The sequence below is a fragment of the Mastacembelus armatus genome, chromosome 4, assembly GCF_900324485.2.
Source record: "Mastacembelus armatus chromosome 4, fMasArm1.2, whole genome shotgun sequence".
NCBI lineage: Eukaryota > Metazoa > Chordata > Actinopteri > Synbranchiformes > Mastacembelidae > Mastacembelus > Mastacembelus armatus.
The window spans coordinates 25635313-25661689 of NC_046636.1; the positions used below are offsets into that span (position 1 = coordinate 25635313).

Genomic DNA, 26377 nt, shown 5'->3' on the forward strand with positions numbered 1-26377 from the left:
AAGAGAAACTATAATAAATATTGGTCATTGAACAGTCCATCACTCATATTTAGCTCAAGGATATTTATTAGCATTAAATTGTATATTTATACAAATGTCTGAACAGTTCAACTCATATCTGTTTTTGACATAGTAAGAATTGTTAAATTACCCAAATACGCTCTGGTATTTCTTTGTGTCCTTGCAGTTTTGACGCCATTGCATTTGGCTGTCAAGGTGACCCAAGAGATAGAAAAGACCAAGTACTTGTGTCAAACACAAAGCCAACTTTTTGTCACCAAACATGATATAAATAAAAGTGAAAATAGTGGTCAGATTTTTCACCTCAGTCAAACTGAGCACAGTGATCTACATTATAAGTAAAAGTTCATCAATCCTGTGAAGTCTGTACAAGTATAGCAGTATTATCTTTGTTTTTTGAAATATGTGACAAATTTATCTCTTTGGACCATGAGCAGTTTTTCAGATAGGACCATGGAGACAGTAAGAATGCATAGACATCTGCAAAATAAAGGGCCCCAAAGAAACGTATAGTTTTGCAAACTAAAAACATAAACTTGCATGAAAAGGAACTTCTCAAGGAAAATATTGGTTTCAGTAGTAGTACCACACTGATTTATTTACACCACAAAAAAAAGACACAGCAGGTCAAAACAAGGGCAAGTCCCATCAGTCCTTTAAGGGACAGACAGCTTTGAATCACAGTGCTTCAGTCAGCGTGTGGCCCCTCTCATTGGGCGAACACGGTCGAAATGTTGAAATATGAACACAAGGGAACAAAATGACAAATACATAATGATGCAGACGGGTATCAGTTAATGAAACAATGAGAGATGGTGAGCAGGTTTGTCTTCACGTCATCTGCACATCCCACAATGTTTGAAATGTGGAAAAAATTTTCTCAGAGTTACTTTGACATGTCTGATAAATGAATTTAAACCAGTTTACTGTTATAAAATTAGTTGCATTCCCAGAGGACACATGGATCGAAAGGCAGAGGTTACTCCAGGTCACTGGTGTCCAGGGTGCGGCTGCAGAGGCAGACGGTGCAGCCCATTACTCCAGATAAAGTCAGGATAGCCAGGAGGATTGCCCACCAATGAGCCTGCAGAGAATAAATGAAGAATACTGCACAAGTTTTGTCTTTGCTTTATGGTTTTAGTGAGCAAAACAGAAATCATGCCAATTTGAGTTTCTGTTGACTGGATGACTTTGACATTGAAACAAAGGTTTCTGCAGTTTCACTCTAGTTAACATCAGTGCTTCCTTCACTAATTTGCAGTTTTTAGGGATAACAGAGTCACAGTGAATAACAGTATGCACAGTATGCTCAACAATGAACACAGAGCTTCCTGAAGTGAGGGGTCATTTCTGTCACCAGTGAAACAGATGCCATTAGGTGCTTTCCAACTCAAATGGGCATTCCTGATTCTTCACGCTGTCATAAGAAACTGAACCTCAAAGGCAACTAGGACTGAAATATTGAAGACGGCTAAAAGTCACAACGGGGAGTTTAGCACACACACACACACACACACTCACACACACACACACACACTGTGCCGAGCTGAGGATGTGACCTCAGTCTAACATCTGTTGCATCTTTAACAGAGACAGCATCCTCAGCTATAGGGGCATCATGTAGATTTGCTTACATGCACACTGTGTTCAAACAAGTTGAATGTGATTATTGGCTTATTTCTCCCTCGCAGGTGCACCAGATACAAACAATACAGGAACATGCTCCTCAAAAAGTCAGCAAACTGTTTAGCATTCATAAGCTGTTGGTCAGAATATGTGACGCTTTAGCAGACGTCCTCCATTATCTGATGTATGTTGATTATACTATCAAACTATTCATGGGAAACCTTTACCTTCATGACCTGTCCAGGGTGTACCCCTGCCTTTCACCCAAAGAGAGCTGGGATAGGCTCCAGCAGATCCCCGTGACCCTAAATAGGAATAAGCAGGTATAGATGATGGATGGATGGATGGACCTTTACCTTCATCCACTCTGCTACGTCATCAAATTCATCCAAATGGAGAAAGGAGTTCTTCAGTCTGGCGATGGGTCCGTCTGCATCCAGGAGGCGACACACGTGGAATTTGTCGCAGTATCCTCGATTCTCAGAACAGGGAGCCCCACCTACCAGAGGCAACGCTTTTCTCTGAAAGTGACGAGAGAGCACGGAGGAAGTGGTGCTGGCACATGTCTCAGGCTTATCTGTCGTAGATAAGGGAAAAATGTTATCAGAATCCATGTGATATTGTAAACTATTTAAAGCCAGTGACATCATTCTTCTGCAAACAAAAACACCACTTGTTGTAATTTAAAATATGCATTATCTTTAAGTTATACTATGATTTACAAAGCAGCCTATGTTGTTCCAAATACATGACCATCACATCAGATGGCATCTCTTGTTTATGAGATTGCCTATTGGAAAACAGTAAAGCACCAGTGTAACCTCTGTATAAATTGGCACAAGTTAATTTGATGGGACACAATCACATTCCTCAGTGGTAGAGGACACATGGCCCAGTGGTTACCAGGCTGCTGACAGCACATGTGGCATTTCTCCTTCAGGGAGTCCCCTGGACAGTCGCATTGCTCCAGGTTGTGCTTCAAACACACAGATTCAGCACAGACCTGCAGAGAGACCCAGGATGAAGGACAGAAAATGAGAATAAGCAGAAAAGGCTGAGTAATCACTGACTAATATGTTTTCCTTATGTCTCTGTTTATTTCTGATTTGAGTGACACAATGTTTATGCAATTTATGCAAAATAGATCACAGAAATTTCATTTTGCACATTGAATGTTTACACATTAATTTCAAACAAAAGTGACTGTTTTGAAGAACCTTTGGCTTTGAGTCTGTGTTTATTTGTAGAAAGAAACATGTCTTTCTGTTTTCAATTGAAATTGAATCAAATGATTCAAGCAAAGAAAACAATGAGAGAGTCAGTCAGCTGACACTACGATCAATCTTGACCCAATCACCAAACCTCCACCTTCATTTCTGGAGCTTTTTTCTTGTGTTCTGACAATCCCATATCACCACATAAGCCTTTACAGTTATTAGTTTCCATTCTCCCAGATCAGAGGTCGGTAGAGGTTAGCACACTTGCCGTTGAGAGCAATGTATCTTGAACAAATGATGACGCAATATTCACAGCTGGAATGAATTCCTCAAAGATCGTGAGGTGCTTGTTAAACGGTAAATCATCTGATAGAATCGAGAAGATTTTTTCAGCTTCATGTTAGCTGATACATGCACAGGAACAAATATTCCAAACAAACTGTACTGCAACCAACAAATACAGGTTAGATTTTTAAATATATTTTCCTACTGTTCAGCCGAATTTTCCATTGATATCTATTCACTTCATACTAGATCCTGAACATCTGTCACTCAATGGCTATTACTTCAAGACCATTTTGTCATCTAGGGTAATTTCAAGGTCATGAAAGAACTCTGAACGTAACTAAGAGTTTGTACTTTCCAACCAGCTTTGCAACATTGCAGGACATTTGCACACTTTCCATTGTTGTTGGGCAAAAATTGTGTTGAGGCACAGTGTGGTGCCGTGGATGTGCCTCCCTCACCCCATTCAGGCAGACACGTGTGCCCTGACTGCAGACGGTGAGGTTTTCCTTGGCGCTCGGCTCTGGGCAGAGCGGGGAGAGGCCTGAACACACACTTTCCCTCTCACAGTCTGTCTCCTCGTGACACCTCTGACCCACTGGCTTGAACTCACAGTCCTGACTGCAGCACACTCCCTGACTCGGACTGACGGATGAATGAGTGAAAAGACATCATACATATTAGAACGGACAGATATACATGAAATGCCCATTAATATATATATACTAAACAGGCACACACTGACATTAAACAGAGAAGATCTGACATTAACAAAATAGTTCAGATGCTGCTACAGCTAAAACAGTAAAAAGGTGAAGTGGATTTTAAACCAAATTCTGTCGAACAGTTTGAAGTCTGAATACTGATGCAGCATCTTATCACTTACTTTGATTATGTATGTGTCTGAGTACTGTGTATTTATGCATGCAGTACCTGCAGACTTTACCAGACTTGAGGCGACACTGGACTCCTACAGTTTCTTTAGCGCTGTAGCAGCAGAGGTCTTTGTCGTTGTGACCTACATCACACTCCTCTTCTTCCTCTACCATCTGGTTTCCACAGATGGGCTGATCACTGGCTGACCAAAACAGAGCAAACAAACACACACAAGTAACTACACACACATATACACATGTGTCAAGACAGATTCTAGTTATTTACACTGACTAATGCACAGTCTAAACATTTGGCCCCAACAGCAGGCAAACATGCTGATGACAACTGTGTGTGATCTTTCCTTTCTTACCCACGAAGCAGACGTCCTTCTTCAGCTTGAGGATCTTGCTGATGGCTTTAATGCTGCATGGGGAGAATTTTTCATTGTTTTCACGCACCTCGTCTGTGGCGTGAGGGAACATCAGGTACCTGCCGTCACCTCCTCTAGATCCAAGATCTCCGCAGTTTGATCCCTCATCATGCTAACAAAAGTAGTGGAAATTAATATTCAGTGGATGTTTTTCATCCTGACACAGAATAAGTGGAGGCTGGAAGCAGTTATTTGGACACTTCCCTTTGGAGTACTCAGACTCAGCTGCAGACAAAAACAGCCGGGGGAACAAATGATCTAACCCATGCTGAACAGCTTGTTTTCATCCTGATCATAGATTGGGTACAAACTTTATTGCTGGTCTCAGACGTTTGTTATAGGCCACCACACAGAAGATTGTACTTGTCATTTTTAAATTATCTTTGTTATAGTTTCAAATCATAAATGTTTCCTTTCAGCAGTCAAAAGATTTGAGTGTAATCCGATGGCCCTGAAACAGCAGAGGAATGTCATGTTCCACATGTGGGACAGCGAGGGCAGAAGAGAGAGCTCCTCCTGCTTTACTCAGACGTGAAACATTCTGGGACATTTTCCATTTTCTCTCTGAATGTCAAATTCCCTGTTAAAATAAGACACCAATGTTTACACTCAACATGAAACACAGACACATGCAGAGAGAACATGTTTTGATGTGGGTGTTGTTGCATCTGTTCATGTTTTTGATGGCTGTAATGGGCACAAATTTTATAGTGTTATTGTATTTGTTAATACCTACGGCTCTGCATGTGGCAAGACACTGTGCCACAGCTCAGCATATGCTTCTGCATTTATACAGAAACTTTGAATTATGCCATTTAAAGCTATCTGAGCTCAAAAGCCTGCACTTTGCCAGACTTACTCCTGCAATGATAATGACAACAAAGATTGGAAGGTAGTAAGAAAAGGGGTATGAGGACTGCAGTTGCAGATTTCCTGGCGTTTCTGTTTAGCTCTTAAGCACCTGTGCTGGTTTTACAGATGCTGTCAACCCATTAAGACAAATGACAAATGTTGGTTATATTAAACTTTTGGGGAGCTGGGAAAAACCAGTTCGCCTGGGACTTCTATAAATCTAATGTGGGTCCAGTCTGGTGACCCTGTGACGCAGTTTTCTGGGTAAACGAATTCACTTCCGGTTGTGCAGTGCGGTCTGTACAGCTCGTTTACGGATTAGTAACAGATTAGCTTTAATATAACTCACCTAAAACTAACTAAAGTCTCCGAACAACTAATTAGCCGCCACATATTCCAGTACTAGTCAAGTACCGTTCTATTTTGACCAGTATTTCTTGCTATTTAAAGACTTAGCGCTCGTTAGCTTACCAGTTAGCTTAGCTAGCTAGCTAGTAGCATGGCTTCTCCATCTCTCTCTCTCCTGCTCGGTTTGCCACATGTTTAGTTTTTCCTCTGACTCCTTTAGTGATAATGTTGCATGTAATAAGTGTAAGGTTCTGGGAGCTTTGGGGGTGGGAATCACTAAATTGGAAACTCTGCACATTCGAGCAAAAGCCAGCTAGCCTAGCCATGTTAGCAGGTGTGGAGCCACCAAGCTCAGGGCCTGTTAGCCACATCGAGTCACATCTGAAGTTGCTGACTGAAGTTAATCGTAAACGTTGTAAGTTTATTATTCATGTGACACCTGATCACCTCAGGAGGTCACTAAAATTAATATTGGGTCGGTGTGTAACTTTGCCAAAACAATGTTGGTCTTTCTCTGGACCCCTCCCCAAACTGACCAGCTTTAGCCGCATGTTTAGCTGCATGTTGTTTTTCCTCTCCACTGTTTTGTAAAGTGCCTTGAGATGATTGTATTGTGATGCTTTTATTTGTCAGACTATAGTAAACTGACCATCTTTGGGTTTTGGACAGAAGGCATCAAGTTGGCCTTTGGAAAATGATTATTTCTCTAACCAAAAATGATAAACATTTATCCTCTTGATTGATATCTAAAAATGTTAGTTAAAATCTAAAAGCTTCTTCCAGGCTGTCTGGCTAAACCAATGAGACATGCCTGTCACAGGGGCCAGTGCACCAGGCTGCAGCTTGAGAACCTACAGTAGTTGAGGTTAAGAAAAGCCTGCAGGCTCTTATATGGTGGAACTAATCTTCTCAGCAATGCCTCAAAGGACTCTTTGGTCTGTGAAAGTATGAATAACAGGCGGCAGGGTGAAAACGCTGCTGCCATTTCTAGCTGTGGGAGAAAGGTTGCAGGTGGTGGCAGCCGTTACACATGGAGAGAGGTGCATGCACTTAAGCTGCGTGTTGCTATGGCAGGAATGTAGCAGGTTGTATGGGCTTGCATGTGAAAATGACCACAGAATAACTGAAACCTGATCTCCTCAGATCCGGTCCCCCCTTTTGAGATTACCCTGTGAGGCTGAGCCGAGGGTCTGTATAAAAAACCAGCCAATAAAGGCCAGGGGCTCTAATGCCCACATAAGTGAATCATTCACAGAGAATTTGTTCTGGTTTTGCACAAACAGCCATGAATGTCTTGTGAGAATAAGTGAGGAAAGTCTAAAATTTGAATCACAGATTGGTGATGTTGAATTATCATTCAGTATGCAGCCCATACAGTCTCATTTAAGACTTAACGTGCTTCAATTCCTGCTCACTGAGGGTCCGGGAGGGAAGAGTTCAGGGTAAAACCGGCCAAGTTTAACAGATAAAAGAAATACTACACTAAACTCAGCACAGGCATGTATTTCATTATATTTGCACTCAATAGACCTTATACACCTTATGACATACGATGGAAGAAAATGACAGGTATTACTATTAACATTAATGATGGCCCAGTGCCTCAGTAAACCAGCTGATTAAACAAACTCACAACATGCAGTGCATCCATTGTTGATGTTATTATTTAGACCCGTGAACATACTGTTGTGTAAAGTTCTTATGTCTGTTGTGAAAAGGCCTGCAGCAGCACCTAAGGCCTACACAAAGTTTGTCTTTAACACATGCTGTCACAGTCCTAGTGGTATGTCTAGAAAACAGCTGTTGATGTTAAACTAAAGGGATAGGTCACCATAAATCAAACTCTGCTTGTGCTGTGCTGAAACACATCTGCAGCTGGCAGGTTTTTGTCAGTAGCTGGTGTATTGTCATAAGAATTTTGTTATGTTACATCCAAAATATATGAATGTAGGATGCAAAGTCTAGTGAAGTAACTATGGTTGCTGTTATTTTCACCCAGAGCTGTTCCATTATTCTCTGTGTGAGAAGCAGCAATTTTTAGGCTGTTGTATTTACAAATAACGTGCATGGATTGTGCTGTAGGAATGATTTGAATAAAAGATAGCTTCACATCTTCACTTAGCGCAATTGCTTGTATTTATAAAATTGCATACATCAAGTGCATGTTATGGGATGCAGCGATGGTAACGTGCGTGAAGGAGGGCGACTCACCGGAGATCCGAGGCTGTGACCGAGCTCGTGGGCGAAGGTTAGCTGGATGTGTCGAGGAGGCAGGAACTGTCCGTAGTTTTGAATTGTGACTAGACCCGTGTTCAGGGTGGAGTTCTGGCCATTACGCAGGGTAGTGTACTTTGAACATATTCCTCCCCAGTTACCTGAAGAACATAGAGACTATATTTACAGAATTGATTTGACTCTCGATCAATACTTGTGTGGGAAAGGAGTAGTTCCAACTGTTCTTCATTTTCAGTTTGGCATTGAGTCATCTGGAAATAGCGTTGAGTGGTTACAGATGCCAAGGTGCCCCACACAGAAATTTCAAAGTTCTTCTTTTGCTCACGGCTGAAATATGTGCTGATCGTTTCTGGACATTTTTTGCTATAAATTGAAATGTTTTCTAGGTATTGTTTGTGTGTAATCCTTATACAGTTCTTAATTTTAAAACTGAAGTTACGTTTCGTATTTACTGCATGTTTTTCTGGTCTTTGGCATCATCATTGTCATATGCGTCGTTTTGTGTGTACTATTACTGCTGCTGTCATACTCTCTTTTGTTATTTGTCACTGTACATGGATGACTAGTCCAGTTTTGTGCGTCACTGCTACTGCAAAAACTGTGAGGCCCCAGGTCATGGGGGGCAGACAGACAAGGAGATTTGTTGAGCTCCTGTTTCACATCAGAGCTTTATGGAGCTGTTTGGTCTCCACTGGTCTCCTTGCCTTTGGGTTTAAGTGAAGTCCCTGGCAGCCCTTCTCGCAATCTGAAACAGCTGGCCACATTCACATGGATGGATGGCTAGGCTGTGCCATAATCCTTCAGCTGGCCAACCAGACGGCCATGACAAACCAGTCATGGTCTGGTTGAGGACCTCTGATATGGACTTTTGTTGAAATTGGTTGTGGATCAGAGTGAGGTAGTTTCTCTTTTTCATTCAGGACTGTCTTTCTATTTTTTAAATTTGCAACATTTCTCACTGCCATGCAGAACATACAGGACAATAGGTGCTTTCAAACTAATCAGTTCTAGGGACTAATTGATTAACTTTTAAAAATGTTGATTGGGGTCAATGGTGGATTGTTTAAGTTTGTGTTTGATGAATCAACGTAAATGTACGACTCCTGAAGTACTGACACTGAAGTCTGGGATTAAACAAAAAAAGGTGCTTAAGGTCTGTAGTTCTTGGGTCTGTTCCTCAGTGGGGTCGTTCCCAGAACTGGTTCCCTGGAACTGCTTGGTCCAAAAGTGACTATTGCCCTGCGAGTAAAATGCTTGGTGCTCAGCAGCCTTCACTCTCCTGTAATGGATTTGACATCCTGCCCTCTGGAACAACAAAACTTATACAACAATTAGGTTCAGCAGGTTCATGTTTTCATGCATCTGGACTAAGAGCACTTAACTCCAGCTCATTATACTGCAAAGAGCCTTAGCATGTTTCTTGATGCTCCTTCTTTGCTTTTAGTAATCATCTTCGCTGTTCATGTATAATATTAGCACTTTTATTGAGATACGTTGTCATGTTTGTGATTTTATGTTGTTTTGTTGGGAAAAAAATGTTCTCTTGTAAGACGTTAAAAAGAACTAAACTGAACTAACAAATTTAAAAATAGTCTATGGTTCTTATTCTACAGCACCATTTTCTCAGCGCTCATTGTCACCACCAATTTTTCCATCAGCCAGAGTGAGAGCCATTTTCCACGTGTCCAGTCTGTCCCTTCATTGGTTCCCTGTATTTGTGCCCATGTATGGTTCAGGTTGGAGGTCCCGACAAGCCCCATGAAGTCACAGGAAATTTATGTAACACCTGTCACACAATGTGCAGTCAGAAGTACCGCTGTTTTGGGGGAGAGGCTTGTACGATATTCAGCGCTTGTGTCAGAGAAATATGAGTTCCCCAGGTCAGTGAGTACTGTGGGAACCATTCACAGGCATCTGGATCTCCCATGTTTTTGTTACACAGCGGGCGTGAGTGTGACGTCCAGGAACTGTGAGGGACAGTTAGAGGTTGAAAAACATAAACAAAAGTGCCTCCTATCTCTGGTGTGGTAGAAACAATGAGAGTGCTGTAGAGGTTTGGAACAAAGGCAAAACGGTCACACTATCTTCAAGGCCATCACTGACAATCCAGTAACCTGGGACTGTCTAACCACTTGGTTTTTAATATCCCATATTTGCCCTCAACAGAATGAACTGACTTTTTTTGGTTTTAGGCAAAAGCTAAGAGAAAATATAACTAAATGTTAATAATTCTTCCCACTGCTAAAGCCAAAGAAAATAGTGGTTTGATGCTCACAAAGATGTTTTCATAATGATTTCTGGAGGAATATGTCCAAAATTCCTTTCTTTGTGCTTGAAATAGCCCCCTATTGGGCTATTCAAGTACTTGGGTTTCCTAGAAAGAGTGTTTGGCAGTTGTACTGTGCTTTTTGGCAGCACAGGCAGAGAGGAGCTCCCTTCTTCTCCACAGAACACAGTTGTAAAGAAAGATCTCCCACTAATATCTGTTGGATAAACACAGTCCAGAGTATCTAACACTTTTCATCAGTGGCTCACACAAGCAGAAACAAAAGCATAAACACATTTTAAAAATTCATTTGCTCCTACTGTATCAGTATCGTAGATAATTATGCACAGACTGAGGCTTTCCTCATTTAGCACACACACATTAAAAAACACTTTCACATGATTTAATGTGAACAAACAAACAATAGTAAAGGGGCAGTCTTTCCTTAGATAAACACACAGGGGGAGTTGGAGTTTCCTGAAAAGCACCTTTAACAACAAAAACAGTCTTGGCACCAACACCAAAGTTCTCAGAAATCGACAGTACTGTAAATAAAGAAAGTGCATCTGTTGACTTCCAGCTCCTGCTCTCTTTGTCTCTAGAGTTAAATGACCTTCACTGCAAGTTTGAACGGGACATTTTCACTGTATTGTTAGACTAATCTGACCTGCTGAAAACAAAAGACGTAATCTGTCTGGAATGTATCACAGGTCGGATAGAAAAGGAGAATTCATGAGGCAGATGTCAAATAACTACTCACCTTAATGACAATATTTAAACAAATAGCTTAGAACTGAAAACAAAAGCAAATGTAAACCAGGAAAAACAAGAGAGAGATTGGGAAACACTACTAATAATAATAATAAGTTTTGTTATCAATATAATATAACATATATAATATTGTTCATCCTAAAACTGCACCCCATAGAGATGCCACTTACTGTTGAGTTATATAATAGACTGGTGGTTATTTGAAATCTTCCTGGTGGTTAACCTTACTGGGGGCTTGACGTGCAAAAAAACGTCCACAGCCTGAATCGATTAGGACGGTGCATTATGTCATATGTGCCTTAACCATGTGTCCAGCACATGGGGACAGGGTGTTCTATCATCTAAAAAAAAGTCTAGTGCAAATATGCACACACCTTTTTGTAGCACTAACACTCCCTGAAAATTTATAGTGCAGGTGTCACACATCTAGAACAGTGAGTGACAAAAGGTTATGTCTAAACCAGCATTTCACTGGTGCTTTGTTCCTCAACAAAACACAGTGTGTGGAAAATAAGCTGCTCTTCAACCGTCTGTGATATATGAACACACAACTTGGAGAAGGTATTGTGTGTGTGTGTGTGTGTGTGTGTGTGTGTGTGTGTGTGTGTAGGCTGCACCCTGCTGTAACTGTAGCAGCATCAGAGTCTTTGAGCTCTGGTCCTGTGGTGAGACAGGACCAGAGAGGCCTTCAGTTAGTGTGTTACGGAGGAACTGAGCTTGGACCGTATCTGTTTGTGGAGGTCAGACATTAGCCACAATCTGCTCTTACTGCAGGGCCGTCACGTGAGACTGTCACTGCCACCACAAATCCACTTTGCGCCTGTGTGTGTGTTCCCTATAGGAGACATTACTATGGCGACCATGTTGAGGAATGCAGCCACCAATCCTCACTAAGGGGTCTGGGAGGTGTGTGTGTGTGTGTGTGTGTGTGTGTGAGCGTCTAATCACATGTTATTATGGTGGTCTGCTTCCACACCCCCCAGCTTAGCCAATCACAAGCTGCGTATGAGACAATGTCACGCGAACCCCTTACCATAACCACTGGCACATACATGTCTGAGTTCCTCCAACCCAACAATGACACTACACTAAACAATGTTATTGCATATCATGTGGTTTCCGTTTAGCTCCGTTTAGCCTGCCATATGTTTACAAGCTTTCAGGTATTACATATACAGTGGGTACGGAAAGTATTCAGACCCCTTTAAATTTTTCACTCTTTGTGTCATTGCAGCCATTTGCCAAAATCAAAAAAGTTCATTTTATTTCTCATTAATGTACACTCAGCACCCCATCTTGACAGAAAAAAACAGAAATGTAGAAATTTTTGCAAATTTATTAAAAAAGAAAAACTGAAATATCACATGGTCATAAGTATTCAGACCCTGTGCTCAGTATTGAGTAGAAGCACCCTTTTGAGCTAGTACAGCCATGAGTCTTCTTGGGAATGATGCAACAAGTTTTTCACACCTGGATTTGGGGATCCTCTGCCATTCTTCCTTGCAGATCCTCTCCAGTTCTGTCAGGTTGGATGGTGAACGTTGGTGGACAGCCATTTTCAGGTCTCTCCAGAGATGCTCAATTGGGTTTAGGTCAGGGCTCTGGCTGGGCCAGTCAAGAACGGTCACAGAGTTGTTCCGAAGCCACTCCTTTGTTATTTTAGCTGTGTGCTTAGGGTCATTGTCCTGTTGAAAGGTGAACCTTCAGCCCAGTCTGAGGTCCTGAGCACTCTGGAAGAGGTTTTCTTCCAGGATATCTCTGTACTTGGCCGCATTCATCTTTCCTTCAATTGCAACCAGTCGTCCTGTCCCTGCAGCTGAAAAACACCCCCACAACATGATGCTCCCACCACCATGTTTCACTGTAGGGATTGTATTGGGCAGGTGATGAGCAGTGCCTGGTTTTCTCCACACATACCGCTTAGAATTAACGCCAAAAAGTTCAATCTTGGTCTCATCAGACCAGAGAATCTTATTTCTCATAGTCTGGGAGTCCTTCATGTGTTTTTGGCAAACTCTGTGCAGGCTTTCATGTGTCTTGCACTGAGGAGAGGCTTCCGTCGGGCCACTCTGCCATAAAGCCCCGACTGGTGGAGGGCTGCAGTGATAGTTGACTTTGTGGAACTTTCTCCCATCTCCCTACTGCATCTCTGGAGCTCAGCCACAGTGATCTTTGGGTTCTTCTTTACCTCTCTCACCAAGGCTCTTCTCCCACGATCTCTCAGTTTGGCTGGACGGCCAGGTCTAGGAAGAGTTCTGGTCGTCCCAAACTTTTTCCATTTGAGGATTATGGAGGCCACTGTGCTCTTAGGAACCTTGAGTGCTGCAGAATTTCTTTTGTAACCTTGGCCAGATCTGTGCCTTGCCACAATTCTGTCTCTGAGCTCCTTGGGCAGTTCCTTCGACCTCATGATTCTCATTTGCTCTGACATGCACTGTGAGCTGTAAGGTCTTATATAGACAGGTGTGTGCCTTTCCTAATCAAGTCCAATCAGTTTAATTAAACACAGCTGGACTCCAATGAAGGAGCAGAACCATCTCAAGGAGGATCAGAAGAAATGGACAGCATGTGAGTTAAATATGAGTGTCACTGCAAAGGGTCTGAATACTTATGACCATGTGATATTTCAGTTTTTCTTTTTTAATAAATTTGCAAAAAATTTCTACATTTCTGTTTTTTTTCTGTCAAGATGGGGTGCTGAGTGTACATTAATGAGAAATAAAATGAACTTTTTTGATTTTGGCAAATGGCTGCAATGACACAAAGAGTGAAAAATTTAAAGGGGTCTGAATACTTTCCGTACCCACTGTATATACTATCACTATACTGACGTATTTAAAATAAAGTGGTATAACAAGATGTCATGCATTTAAATAAGAAAGAACTTGTCCTTTCTCAACCTGCTGTTCGATGTGTTTTTCCTAGTGTTCAAGTTAAGCTATAATTTATTAATACAAAGGTCACAGGGGACAAGTACATTGTTTTTCTCAGATGCAAATCTTTCAGATGTGTGACAACTCAGAACCAAAGAAACCCAGTGTTGAGAAACCCATGTGATTTGTGTACACATGTGACACAGCGACTCACCGGCCTTGCCCTCCCAGGCGAGCCCCAGCACTCCGCTGTAGTCTCTGTTGGTGAGCAGGTAGGAAAGACAGAAGTTGCCCCAGTTGTTTTCCGAGTAGATACTCAACAGTTTCTCAGGCCCGATGTACAGAGGATACAGAGGATCATTTTTATCCTCCTCTGTCATTATCTGGAGTGAGAAAGAGAGACACGTGGTAGAGTCTAACATCTGTGAAGGAGCGCACTATAAGGATGCAAACGCTTCCATACACACCCTGAGAATTATTCTAGAGAATTAGTTTTATCCTCACTGGTAGAAGAGGACGTACAAGCACAACATGAGACCAGTGGATTAATCCACTTATCTTGATCAAAGGCTCCTTCCCCGCAATCTCCAATCGTTTTAACATGGAGGTTATCACATGTTTGTGCATTAGGGAACTGAGTGTGTAGCAGTCAGGACTTATCTGTGACATGCACCTGAAGTTTGTTTGGAACAGTCATGTTGTTGTTTGAGTGCAGAAGGATCTTACACTGAGGGATTTGACTTTGAAGTTGATCAGCTTGATGCCATCGAAGTCCGCCTTGTCGTAGATGTCATTCACACCTCGCATGTAGGAGGCAACCTTGGGCAAATATGGGTGATTTTGAGAAAAAGGTCTAATACAGTATGTCGTCAATATCATCTCCTGGCACTGTATGGCTGAAACTGGATGGCACACCAATATAATGCCTGACACAAAGCAGAGTCACTGTTTTATCCTTAAGTATCTTTGGACTAACCCTCATATTGTGCCCCATGCAGCAATAAAACATCATCTTTGACCGTGTTTTGGATTCATGAAAACGCCACGACATGTAATGGGTTAAGCTGTCGGGGTTATTTGCAAGGTGCATGACACATCGCAAGTTCAGAGGCACATGCCAGGCCAGCAGTGGTTGATGCCAGCATTTGATCTATTTACACTCCAAGATCACATCACAGCATCACTTACACTATATTTTCTCACCCCATGTGACAAAGGTCTGGCAGGCATCCAAACACAACAACAAATGTGTTGTGGAAAGAATTTGAGAGTCACGAGGGGCCATGAGAAGATAGACAGCAGGAAAAGAGCCGCAGAAAAAAGCTAAGGACAGACATACTTACTTATTAACTGACCTCACTCTGACCACTGAGAGTGTAATTAAAAAGTGACACATAAACATGCACCTTGTTTCTGAACCAGATGCTCAGTGAGAGTATAAATCAAAAATAATTAGGTAACATTAAAAATCTGTGCTTTTATCATTCCATGAAAGATGTGGGATGCATTAATAAACATTGTTTACTGATTTTAATTTAGAGGAAAGGTAATTATAATAATGTGACACTGGATTCTCTGTATATCCAAAGTCTAGGACCTCATGTGACCCCAGCGACAGCAGCTTTGTTCAGACAGATGCTTCAATCACAAACGCAGACAGACACTTTAGTGACTCTTATGTTGCTTATTGAGGCAATACAGTGCAATAAGCCAGCAGGCAGGAAGCCTTTAACCCAGTCTGCCATTACAAATAAGCTAAGTTATGCTCAGTTTAAACAAGAAACTGCTCAAAAAATTAATGTTTTTCATCAAGTTTGACTCTGTACATTCACTATAAAAACTGAACTATTACATTTGAAGACACTGGCCCCTCCTGAGTCAAATTGCTGCAGTAATTTTGCTGCTCCGATTTGTTCAAAGGTCAAGAACGCAGGACAAAGGGGTTTAGACATGTGACATTTTGGTTTCAGTGTTAACAGAGGGCACTGACTACCAGACTGAGGTCATTAAATCTGCAATCAAGTTGTGTCTTTGTGATTTGGTGTAAAATCTCTACCATCTCTCCATCCATCTACAAGCTGGGCCTTGACAATGGATGTTCTATAGCTGTTGCTTCATACTGAAAGTAAATACTGGACCACAGGTGAACAACAGGGGGAGGCGGTGGTTCTTCTTCAGTTAAAGGCCTTTCCACCTGGCACACAGTCTTATTTGTCCAAATGTCTGCACACAATGTGCCACCAGGTTTTCGGTCAGCGAGACAGATCTTAACCTCCTCTCTCACCCCTGAACAGTTTGGTACTTTATTTAGTATTTTTAATGAGAGTCTGTGGTACTACACCACTAAAAATAGTGTTTTCTTCTGGTGAATCAAAAGATGCTGGACACTATATTGGAGAAAACAGCAAGAAAAACAAGAAAAAAAATACTGATCTGTTGCCAAACGACACATAATGTATATAGAAACAAGTTAACTAATCTAACATTAGTGACATGTTTTTACTTGTTTATAAAGACACTTGTCCAGCCACCTGCTGAGGAAATCCTGTTGAGTTTTGATGCTCCTGCAGGATGTTTCACTACACTAGAAATGCTCGGTTTATGTTTAGGTTATGTTTGCTGAGGACTGAAACATCCAGTGTGTCACTCACAGACACTCATCAAGAGAACTAGGTCAAAGAATCAGAATCAGATGTTTTTAGCTAAAATATTTTTGTGACCCTGTTGACTTCAGGTAGAACCAATAATGATGAAAGGTCAAATCTTTAAGAAAATGTGTTATTTTGTCCACATATAAACTACTGTCCTGTCACCTGAGCCACAACAGCTTCCACAGACTTGAACCTCTTGTAGTAAAGGTGATCAACATGGAGGTGGAGCAGGCAGCAGGTCTTTGACTCATCGACTGTCTTCCTGGATCGGCTCTCTGGTGCCTCCTGTGGACGAAAATGCAGGGATGTGGAGAGGGAAGACAGAGGGGAACAATCTGATGGGAGGAAGATCTGAGGTGTGATACAGCCTGAAATACCAGAAAATACTTGAATCTCTTCCTAGAATTAGAAAACAATTTGTTCTTTTCATGCAGGTGGAAAATTAGATTAAAACATACAGTCCATCTAAAGGCAAATGTTGGCACAGTGCTGGTGGTGGTGTCCCTGTGGGAGTGGGGACATGTAGCAACAGGAACACAACTTGTACAACTTGAATGCTCCACTGGGAACAACATCTGTTTAAACAATTTCATTACCGAACAGTGGAAATGATCTTTGCCGGTAGGCATATTGTTAAAAATGGATCCATACCAATCTCTAGACATCTATTGTTGACAATGGACATTCACAGCACCACCTTGGTCAAAGGTTAACAATAAATAGGACACCCCCAGGGGGAAATTACCTAAATAGATCCGGCAGATGTTTGTTCTGTTAAACCTGTTTTTATAATTTCTCTACAACACAGTCAAGGTCATCTCGTAGGTTTGGATCTGCAGGAGCTAAAGAAACAGTTTTCTTGTCAGTGTTCTTGTCCTTATGCTATATTGATTTTATCTTGCATATGATGTGTTGTTAGTGTCTTTAAATACATGTAATTTTCTAGCTAAATAAAAGTAAAGCATGCCCTCATAAATTAGGCTCAGATGAGTCAGGCACATTTGTAAGGAGCTAATTGGAGGGGAGGAAAGTGTGAGGACATAAAAAGAAACTGTGTGTATGTGAGGGTGGTTGTGTGTGTTCATTGAGGTGATGTCTGGACTGTCCTACCACATCAGAGCTGAGTCTTTGGGCAAGAACGTTTAGATGTTCTGCAGCACAGAATCCCTCAGGGCCAGATCCTATGGATGGCAAGACTAAATAAACAAAAACACAGAGCCTCAGATACATGCACATAAGGTGACAAACACAATAGGACAAAAATAAAACACACGGTTTTGTTCGTCCTGCCTATGTTCACCTAATGGAGAGAACAGGACGTTATGTAAGATGTACTGACAAACAAACACACCTGTGATGTGAAGCATGTTTGCACTTACTTGTTTGTGTTGAATTGATTATTGTAAATGTGTTGACTTGTATGTGTTTAACTAGGGGCAATATTCGGGGACGAATTACTGAATGAGTCAAGAGCTGGACAGGAGCCCGTCAGGAAGGACAGATAATATCGCTACTAAGTTCCTGAACAAGACTTAATGGGACCTAGAATTTGAAGAAGCAGCCTAATGCTTACATTAAATTATGGGAAATATTCGGCAAATGAAGCCATTATCAGACAGGACGCTCTTTGCACAATGGATGTTCACCACAAAATACAATCAATGAAGAGACTGTGTGTTTAAAATTGCAAAGACTTATAAACATATTAAGTCTCTCAGTTTGAAACAGAGTAAAAATTGTTGGATATCTGTGTTTTTTAACAGATGCATAAGGTCAAATTTGTTACCATATGACTCTAGAAGAAAATAATCCTAATTTCATAGATGCTAAATATAGTTTTTAGGATTTTAGATTAATGTTATCTATTTAACTGTATAATTCTTGTTACCTGTACTATACTCACTCCAGATTTATTGTACAGTGACTTTCTTTTGTCAAAAACAAACAAATGACACCAATTAGTATTATTAGGGGACAAACATTTCACAAACCTAAAGCGTTTTGGCATTTTGCATTAAGGCAGACTGTGGACTTCAGCTCATCAACCAAAAAACATCCTGAAAATCTTAACTCTCTTCATGTATTGTATATCTCACATTGCACAATTCAAATTCAGTGGGTAGAGAAATCAGTTAAACTTGGCTCATTAGGCCTAATCCCGTTTCCTATTTTTCATGCCTACCTCTCATTTTCAATTGCCTCCTCATTTTTGAGTTTATCCTTAAAACAGAGATACAAGTGGTAGCAGTTGAAATGTTACCCTATTAAATAGGGTCAAGGGTTCAAGAACCTGTTCAGGTAAACAGAAGTGACAAGGTGTTGTCAGAAATTTTGAATCTCATAGACTATAGGCAGCCTCTCATTCTTGCCCAACTGCTCACCCGTGCCTTATTCCCCTGTTAACTTCCTTTGCCTGTTTTGCCAAACCAGCTGCCTAATTTTGACCTCCTGTTTGTTTTTTGACTTTGCCTTTTTGCCTGATTTTCGTGGCTGCCAGTTGCTGATCACTGCCTGTTCACTATTTTCACTTCCTGTTTATCTCCACCTGCTTTGTCCGCAGTGCTCTGTCATAAAGGTGAAGTGCCTGGACCTGTTACCGAAATCCCTGATTAGTTGCTTTAGTCAAGCAACATGGGCAGGAAGTCAGTGCAGTGTTCTTGTATTGGGGCCATGGGGCATCTGGGAATAATGCTGTGATAGCTAATTTTTTTTTTTTTTGTTTCATTAAAACAACATCATTGTCTGCAGTTTGCAACAGCTCTGGGACATTTGCCTCATTCAGACTGATGCAATAATGAAATGGTTGCAGTCAAGGGAGGCATCAGATTTGCATGAACAGGACCAGCATGTTGTACCGCTAAAGCCACAAAATGCAAGAAGCCATTGCAAAATAGTGTATCAGATTTATGTTCAGGGACTGTGTGAAATCTACATGGCAAGGGTCGAAATGGTCATGTGATCATGTCATGTGACCCGGTCTTTAAAGGTCAGAGGTGCACAGGTTTTCTTCCTCATCCTGTGAGCAAGCCTGTGCACGTGTTCCAGGTGAGCCAAACTTTATGGTTATACTGACATTTTAACCTTTTAAAGGTCAATCATTATTATACCTAATGTTAATTTCCGAGAGGTCCCAACAGTCCAGATCAAGTTGTTGAAGTATTTTAAGTTTAAATGCAACCGGTTGTAAATATTTAAGTATATTTACAAACAACACTGTTTATATACACTGTGCTGGTTGATCTTAGTTTTATGTAGATTTTATCTTGTTTTTGTATATTTTTGTATAAATATTCTGCAGTTGGTGCAGGCCTCATAGAGGAATATCTGGGGGTGATGGAGGTTCACCGTTGGTGGTGACATTGTTTGTGATTATTATCGATTATTAGCTGTTGTTTCTCACTAACAGTTTGCCTCCTTCATCCCAGCTGGAGGCTGAAGCATCACCACTGCAGATACTTTGAGTTCTTAGGATATTACTGTAAATCAAATCTGTTGGACCCACACTGACTGACTGGCTTTGTTATCAAAGCCTGCCTGCAGGTTTTTGTGCACTTTGTCGGTGCTAGTAATTCGTGAAAATGTAACATGAAGGGTGGCACAGCAGTGTGGTTGATAGCACTGTTGCCTCCCAGCATGAAGGTTTCAGGTTTGAATCCTGTTCAAATGTTGGGCCTTTCTGTGTGGAATTAGCTTGTTCTACATGTGTCTGAATGGGTTTTGTCCAGGTGCTCCAGCTTCCTCTCAAAGTCCAAAAACATGCAGGTTGGGTCTAATTGGTGACTTTAAATTGCCTGTAGGTGTGAATGTGAGTCTCTGTCCAGGGTGTACCCTGCCCAGTGTCAGCTGGGCTAAAGTACACTGCTGGAAAAGTTTCACTGGGATTGTTCATCAACTATGTGGACCAATGTAAATTAAACAAACTATTCCAAGGTAAACTAATCTAGAACAAAATGGCTTTAAATTCCAAATGTTACAGTAGAATCACGTGATATAATAATCACTTTCACATGTTGTTTGCAGTAGTGGTAAGTGTTTTGCCAGTTAGCCAGTGTAAAGTGTAATATGAAGTGTGTGTGTGTGTGTGTGTGTGTGAGACAAGTTTGTATTTTATACCATGGGAGTACGGACATTTTGGCTGGTTCTTATTTTCTGAGACACTTCAAAATGGCTGTTTGAGAGTTACGACTTTAGAGTTAAGTTTAGAAACTAGGGTTAGCTGAAGTGTTGGGTCTAGACATTTTGTTGACATGGTTAAACTCAGGGTAATGGGCTAAGGAATGGATTATTTCAATAGGTGTCCTCATAAGCATAGAAATACAAGTGTACATGCAGATGAAACACTTCGCTGTAAAAAAACATCTTCCTGGATCAGATATGGTGGTTTTAGTGACAGATGGTGTGTGATTGGATCACACCATCCCATGAACGTCCTCCAGCCAATCAGAAACCTGAGGTTTGCTCTATACGTGGCATGAGTGGGGGTGGACTGTGGGGGTGGAGATAAATGTGGAGGCCTAAATGCCGACTGTTGACCCACAGAATTATTTCCAGACCTCTCTCTTTGTCTTGGTTTGTCAGTGCGTCTAACTCCTGTTTCACTCCTTTGCTGTTTGAATAAGTGGAGAAAGTGAATCCCAGGTACATATTGAGCTTCTCGACGGTTACAATTTACTGTCAGATCAGCACAAAACTAGAAAGAAAATATTTTCTCTATGAAAAATATTCTTATTAAAAACATGATTCACTCAACTGCTGGGAGGTTTTCTGCTTCATGCAGTCCAAATATCTCATCGACACGTATCCTCCCCAAGAGAACTGAAGCTGCCTCCACACTGTACGATGCTGTGATTATGTTTGGAATAAGTCATGGGATCATGCTGTCATTGAGATTCATTTCATTATGAAGTTTACTCATCAGGTGGTAATTATTCTGAGCAGTGTACACACAACTACTGTGATAATTGCTTCTTTAGCAGTAACACTGATGACCTTAAGACATTTCTGCAACACACAGAGGTCAGCCAGCGCTGCACAGACATATTTCTCAAATCCTCTACTTCTGTATTATGTAGTTTTGCAATCGGGGCCATGTAGAAATCGCTGTTTGAAGGAATTGTCTATGAATATTAAACTGAAGGTCTGACAGATTTGGGTATATGTGATATCTAAATGAAATCTCCAGTGCAATACGTCACCATAAAATCCTTTTCAGTTTGAAAAGGAAATTCATTTCCCAGGAGTTAAACATTAAGATGTTTCCTGTTATATTTACAGTATGCGTATTACTCCTGACTTATCTTAAGGAAGTGGTGAGGTTAATAGTTAGCCACCGTCCACAGCGATGTGAACTTGAAAAGGAAGGTCACTTAAACTAGCATGTTAACAACACAGTAGGTGCTGCACACTCAGCCAGGTAAATATGGGCTGGACATGATCATGATAAAGTGATTATGAATTTCTGTATACATTCTCAAATACATGATTAAAGGTCAGTGATGTTATAGACATATGAGAAGACTTTTACGCTTGAATAATGAAATAAAGCATCACCTGATAGTACAGTACGCTGTCTCTCGCTTAGCACACCACTGACCTGTGCAATGAATGCATTAAATTAATAGTGTGAATGTGAGATTGAGTGTTTGATAGACTGGTGATCTGTCCAGGGTGTACCCCAACTCTGTTAGATGGGATTGGCTCCTGGTGGGCTGGATAAGTGGTATAAAATATGGATGGATGGATGTTTGGGACCAGGTGTCTTGATACCAATACACCAACACTTTGTTGTAAAATGGCCAGCCTCATGGTGTCCTGTGTCCCAGATCTGATGGACCTTACAACATCCCACATCGCAGGGAACAGAAAATTCCCTGTACAACCTTTGTTGGTCCTGGGCGACAAGCACAGGAAGTGGAAATACCCACAGGGGTAGGTAGACGCATTATGTCAGCCCCTAATGTCCTAATTTACCACTGTATGGACGCACCGATTGTTAATTGAGATATCATGTGTCAAACCATTCACAGTTTCCTGCAGATATGCTGGGCTATGAATGAACAGGATGTTGTCAGCAGCCATGCTATGTAATGTAAAGTTTTGCTGCAGCCAGGAAACCAGACACAGAAACAAACAAAAAAAAAACCTCATTTTGGCAGATCGGACATAATTTGCAGCCAAAAAAGAATGAATTTTGATCTATGGTTGTAGAAATGTCTACACGTCCTTCAAACCTTTTTGCTTTTCTGCTCCCTTTTCCTTCTAGAAGTTCACATCCTTTCCCCACACTACTTTTTTCCTGCTGCTGATCTGGACCCCTTCCCCCTCCTCGTTCACATCTTCCTTCTCTCCTTAGCCCCCATTTCTCCTACTCCTCCTCTTTCAAAAGTCACGCCATCTTCAGCTTATGCTTTTTTTGGCCCGTGCCCAGGGAGGCTCCCAACACCCCCTCAGAGTCCTAGTCTCTGCTGTTACATTGTAAGTCCACTTTTGCTTCAAATTAAGGGCACGGCTGGTTCACTGACAACTAGTAACCTCAACACTGCACCAGAGCTGGACTTTGTAGATACTGTATCCAGAAAGATCAATGAGGACTGGTAACTTGGGAGACGTTTGTCTTTCTGTGAGCCTGTCAGCAAAGCTGTTGAGGGAGCTCTACTGTAGAAAGGAATTTATTAAAGTGATTTTTCCATTATGATCAAACGGCCAGGAAAAACAGTTGAAGTTATGAGGTGTCATTTGGTCAGATTTGACTTACTAGCCTGCAGAGTGGAGGAGGACGGATAACCAGGAAAAAAATTTAAAAATCTGAAATGACTTCATCTTAAAAATGCTTGCTGACCCAACATTTATTGCCGACTGCAGTAGTTAGCATTGTAATCATAGTAATCTTGTTTGGCCCTGGGCTCTTTGTGTGGCGTTTGCATGTTCTCCCAGGGTCTACGTATGTGGGTTTTCTCCAGGTACTCCAGAAAAACATGCAGGTTCTGGTAAAGTTAACTTCTTCTTCTTCTCCTTTGGGCGGCTCCCTTCAGGGGTCGCCACAGCCAATCATCTGCCTCCATTTAACCCTATCCTCTGTATCCTCCTCACCCACACCAACTATCCTCATGTCCTCCTTCACTACATCCAAGAACCTCCTCTTTGGTCTTCCTCTAGGCCTCCTTCCTGGCAGCTCTAACCTCAGCATCCTTTTACCAATGTATTCACTGTCCCTCCTCTGAACATGTCCAAACCATCTCAATCTGGCTTCCCTGGCGTTTTCTCCAAAACATCTAACTAAAGGTAACTGCTAACTCTAAATTGCCTGTAGGTGTTAACGTGAGTGTGAGGGTTTGTAGGTCTCTGTGTGTGACAGATCACGGCCCTGTGATAGACTGGTGATCTGTCCAGGGTGGACCCACCTCTCAGGCAATGTCAGCTGGAACTGGCCTAGCAGTACAGAGAATGAATGGACGGATGAACAGAAGCATAGTCTTACCCATGTCATCCTCATGGTAGATTATTGAATGATGATCTGTTTGGCTACTGGTGTATCTGTGGACTGGCTCTATGTGATAAGTCCCATTCTCCGTATGAATCGTTCCCTCGAACTGACCCTCTAATACTGAGCCATGGCAGGCTGAACCATTTTCACCTGCAAGACCAGGTCAAGAGAGACAACATGTCAGGAGTAGTCTGGTGGAAAAAGAGCAGAGAAGGAAAGATAAATAGATAGTTGAGAGAGATATGAGGCAGGAAACAGAAAGTGATGAACTGACTATGATTTAGTCTGTTCAGTTCATTAAGTTTTTCTTAATTCTTCAGATTTCAGTAATCAGGAATGTTTGGCCACACATGTTTATCCAGATGTTTTGTCCAGATGTTCCTCCAAGCCTTAAAAAGGTGCTTTTAATAGCTGCGGTTGTTAGCAGATTAAATGCTTTGATTTAAGCATAACAGTGGGTTAGATCCCCTTATTATACCCACCCTCTAGTATTCCTGCATATAGGTGGGAGAGGTCAGCTGGTGTGGAACCATTTTCACTGACCACCATGAAATTTTGGGAAAATGCTGCAGCATGTCGTCTCAAACGCAGGCGGAAAGTTCTGAAAGAAAGCAAAAACACAAACAGCTGTGGTCAAAGCTTTGTAGTGTTGTGAAAGATATGTAAATCCGTCCACTACAGAAAAAGGCAAAGACAAATGTTGACGTGTTAAGACGTTATTGATTTGGCAGCCGATACAAAGAGTTCGCTCAAACAAACAGTCAGTTGTATAAATGCTCTGAGAGCAGTTGCCTGTGTTTGAGAAATGTGAGTTTACCTTTGAAAGGCTGTGAGATCCAGCTGCAGTGTATATTCATGCAGCTGTGTGGCTCTCTTGGCTCTCAGATGCTTCCTGTGGAGCTCCTCTCTGTCATATGACAAGCCCTCATAATGCTTGATGTGTGGACTGATGCCACTCACAGCTCCTGAACAAAGGGGAGCCATTGCAGTGACGCAATTAAAGGTGGTTTTTAAACAGACGTGAGTTTTTATTCAGTGTTAGAGGACAGATGTCTCACTTCTTTCATCTTCTGACTACCAGTCTCTGTTATGAATGCATTAGTTTATTGTTTGAAGCAGGAAGTGCATATTTAGTTTTGGAGAAATCTTTATTTATAGTAGCAGATTACTGTATGGATAGTTTATGGCCTCAATAATAATAAAGTATATTGATCAATAATCATAGGGACGCCCATGTTTATGATCTTCAGTAAAGTCTTTGCATCACTTCCTCACATCATGAAGTCACCTTATTATACTCACAAGATCCTTACATATTATTGCAAGATGCATTGATCTCATTGATCATACACTCTTTTGTAGTTTTACATTGATCAGTTGATTGGAACATATAAGCTCCTCCCTGAAGATACTTATTCTGATGATTATTCTACATTAGATCAGGTTTTAGTTGTTGGGCAAAGATAATACAAATAGTCTGTGTTGACATGTTTTATCACATGTACCTCCATTGTAAACCAGTGAATCCAATAATTTTCTGTTATTTTATACTCAAACTATTTTCGACTAAACTATACCATGTGACCAATCTGTCATCTATTCAGTGCTGACTGACCTGAGGAAACCTTAAAGGTGTGGACTCTCCTGTTCAAGGTGTTACCACTTACTGTTGTGTCTCCTGAGTCAATCACATTTACCTAAACCCTTAATAAATGGGTGCTAAGTAAGCCAGACGCTCTTTCTAGACCCTCAGAGAGGTCTGGGCTCCTGTTCACAGCATTCCTGAGAGGACAGGTTTAGACATGTCCCAGCCCAGAAGAGGTCAGACCACCACAGCAGCCAAAAACTGCATATTTATACACACACACACACACACACACACACACACACACACTATAATCACAAACAATCCCAGTTAACTGAAAAAAATCCCAGGCTTCAGTGTGAGAAATGACTTCTCATTCAGTTACACACAGACAGACACACTACCTGTAATCTGATAGTCAGCCAACAGCAGCAGCAGCCAGAACTGTTGAACTCCCATGATCCTCCTCATTGGTGTTTTCTCCCCTCACCTTTCTTCACTGTTTTTTCTTCCGTGTCCTTCACTCACTTTTGTCTCTTTTTCATCTCTTTTCTCTTTATCTCTCTCTTCTTCAGCGTCGTACCTGCGATCTCTCCACACTGCAGTGGGAATGTTAGGAAGTTCAAGCCAGAACTCAGCGCTGACACAGTACAGAGGCATATTCAGACTTGTTTGCTATGGTGCTAGCAGTTATCTGCAGAGTCAAAGGGAGGTTTAGAAATAGCTTTACAGGATGTTTATTAATGAAATAGTAAGCCCGGCACAGTAAAGATTAAAAGTGATTGGCACATTCAGTTGTTGTAGTTGTAAAGTGTGGAAAAACCTAACTAAATTAATATTAACTAATCATCATTTTGG

The 26377-nt window shown here is 41.4% G+C and overlaps 1 protein-coding gene across 2 annotated transcripts; it reads right to left on the bottom strand.

The window, feature by feature from the left end:
- Positions 1-168: 168 nt before the first annotated feature.
- On the bottom strand, positions 169-26161 carry LOC113129215 (disintegrin and metalloproteinase domain-containing protein 10). Of its 2 annotated transcripts, XM_026305082.1 has the most exons (15): positions 25924-26161; positions 24752-24899; positions 24417-24535; positions 23929-24084; positions 17562-17647; positions 16614-16736; positions 14527-14619; positions 14015-14183; positions 7867-8030; positions 4396-4567; positions 4083-4227; positions 3611-3794; positions 2551-2650; positions 2004-2224; positions 169-1105 (listed from the first exon to the last, which is right to left on the bottom strand). In XM_026305082.1, exons 1-15 carry the CDS (start codon positions 25988-25990, stop codon positions 1001-1003), a joined length of 2052 nt encoding a protein of 683 aa, XP_026160867.1. In that variant the 5' UTR covers positions 25991-26161; the 3' UTR covers positions 169-1000. The 2 variants fall into 2 exon arrangements, with proteins under 2 accessions (XP_026160867.1, XP_026160866.1); XM_026305081.1 differs by lacking the exon at positions 24752-24899.
- Between the last annotated feature and the right edge of the window lie 216 nt (positions 26162-26377).

Bases quoted from the DNA above. Each gene is read 5' to 3' on its own strand.
- LOC113129215 (XM_026305082.1), bottom strand. From the start codon at position 25,990: ATGAGGAGGATCATGGGAGTTCAACAGTTCTGGCTGCTGCTGCTGTTG. The intron at 24,536-24,751 runs GTAAACTCACAT...GCTTTCTTTCAG, and splicing joins GATCTCACAGCCTTTCAAAG to AACTTTCCGCCTGCGTTTGA. The intron at 8,031-14,014 runs GTGAGTCGCTGT...TATGTTCTTCAG, and splicing joins CGCCTGGGAGGGCAAGGCCG to GTAACTGGGGAGGAATATGT.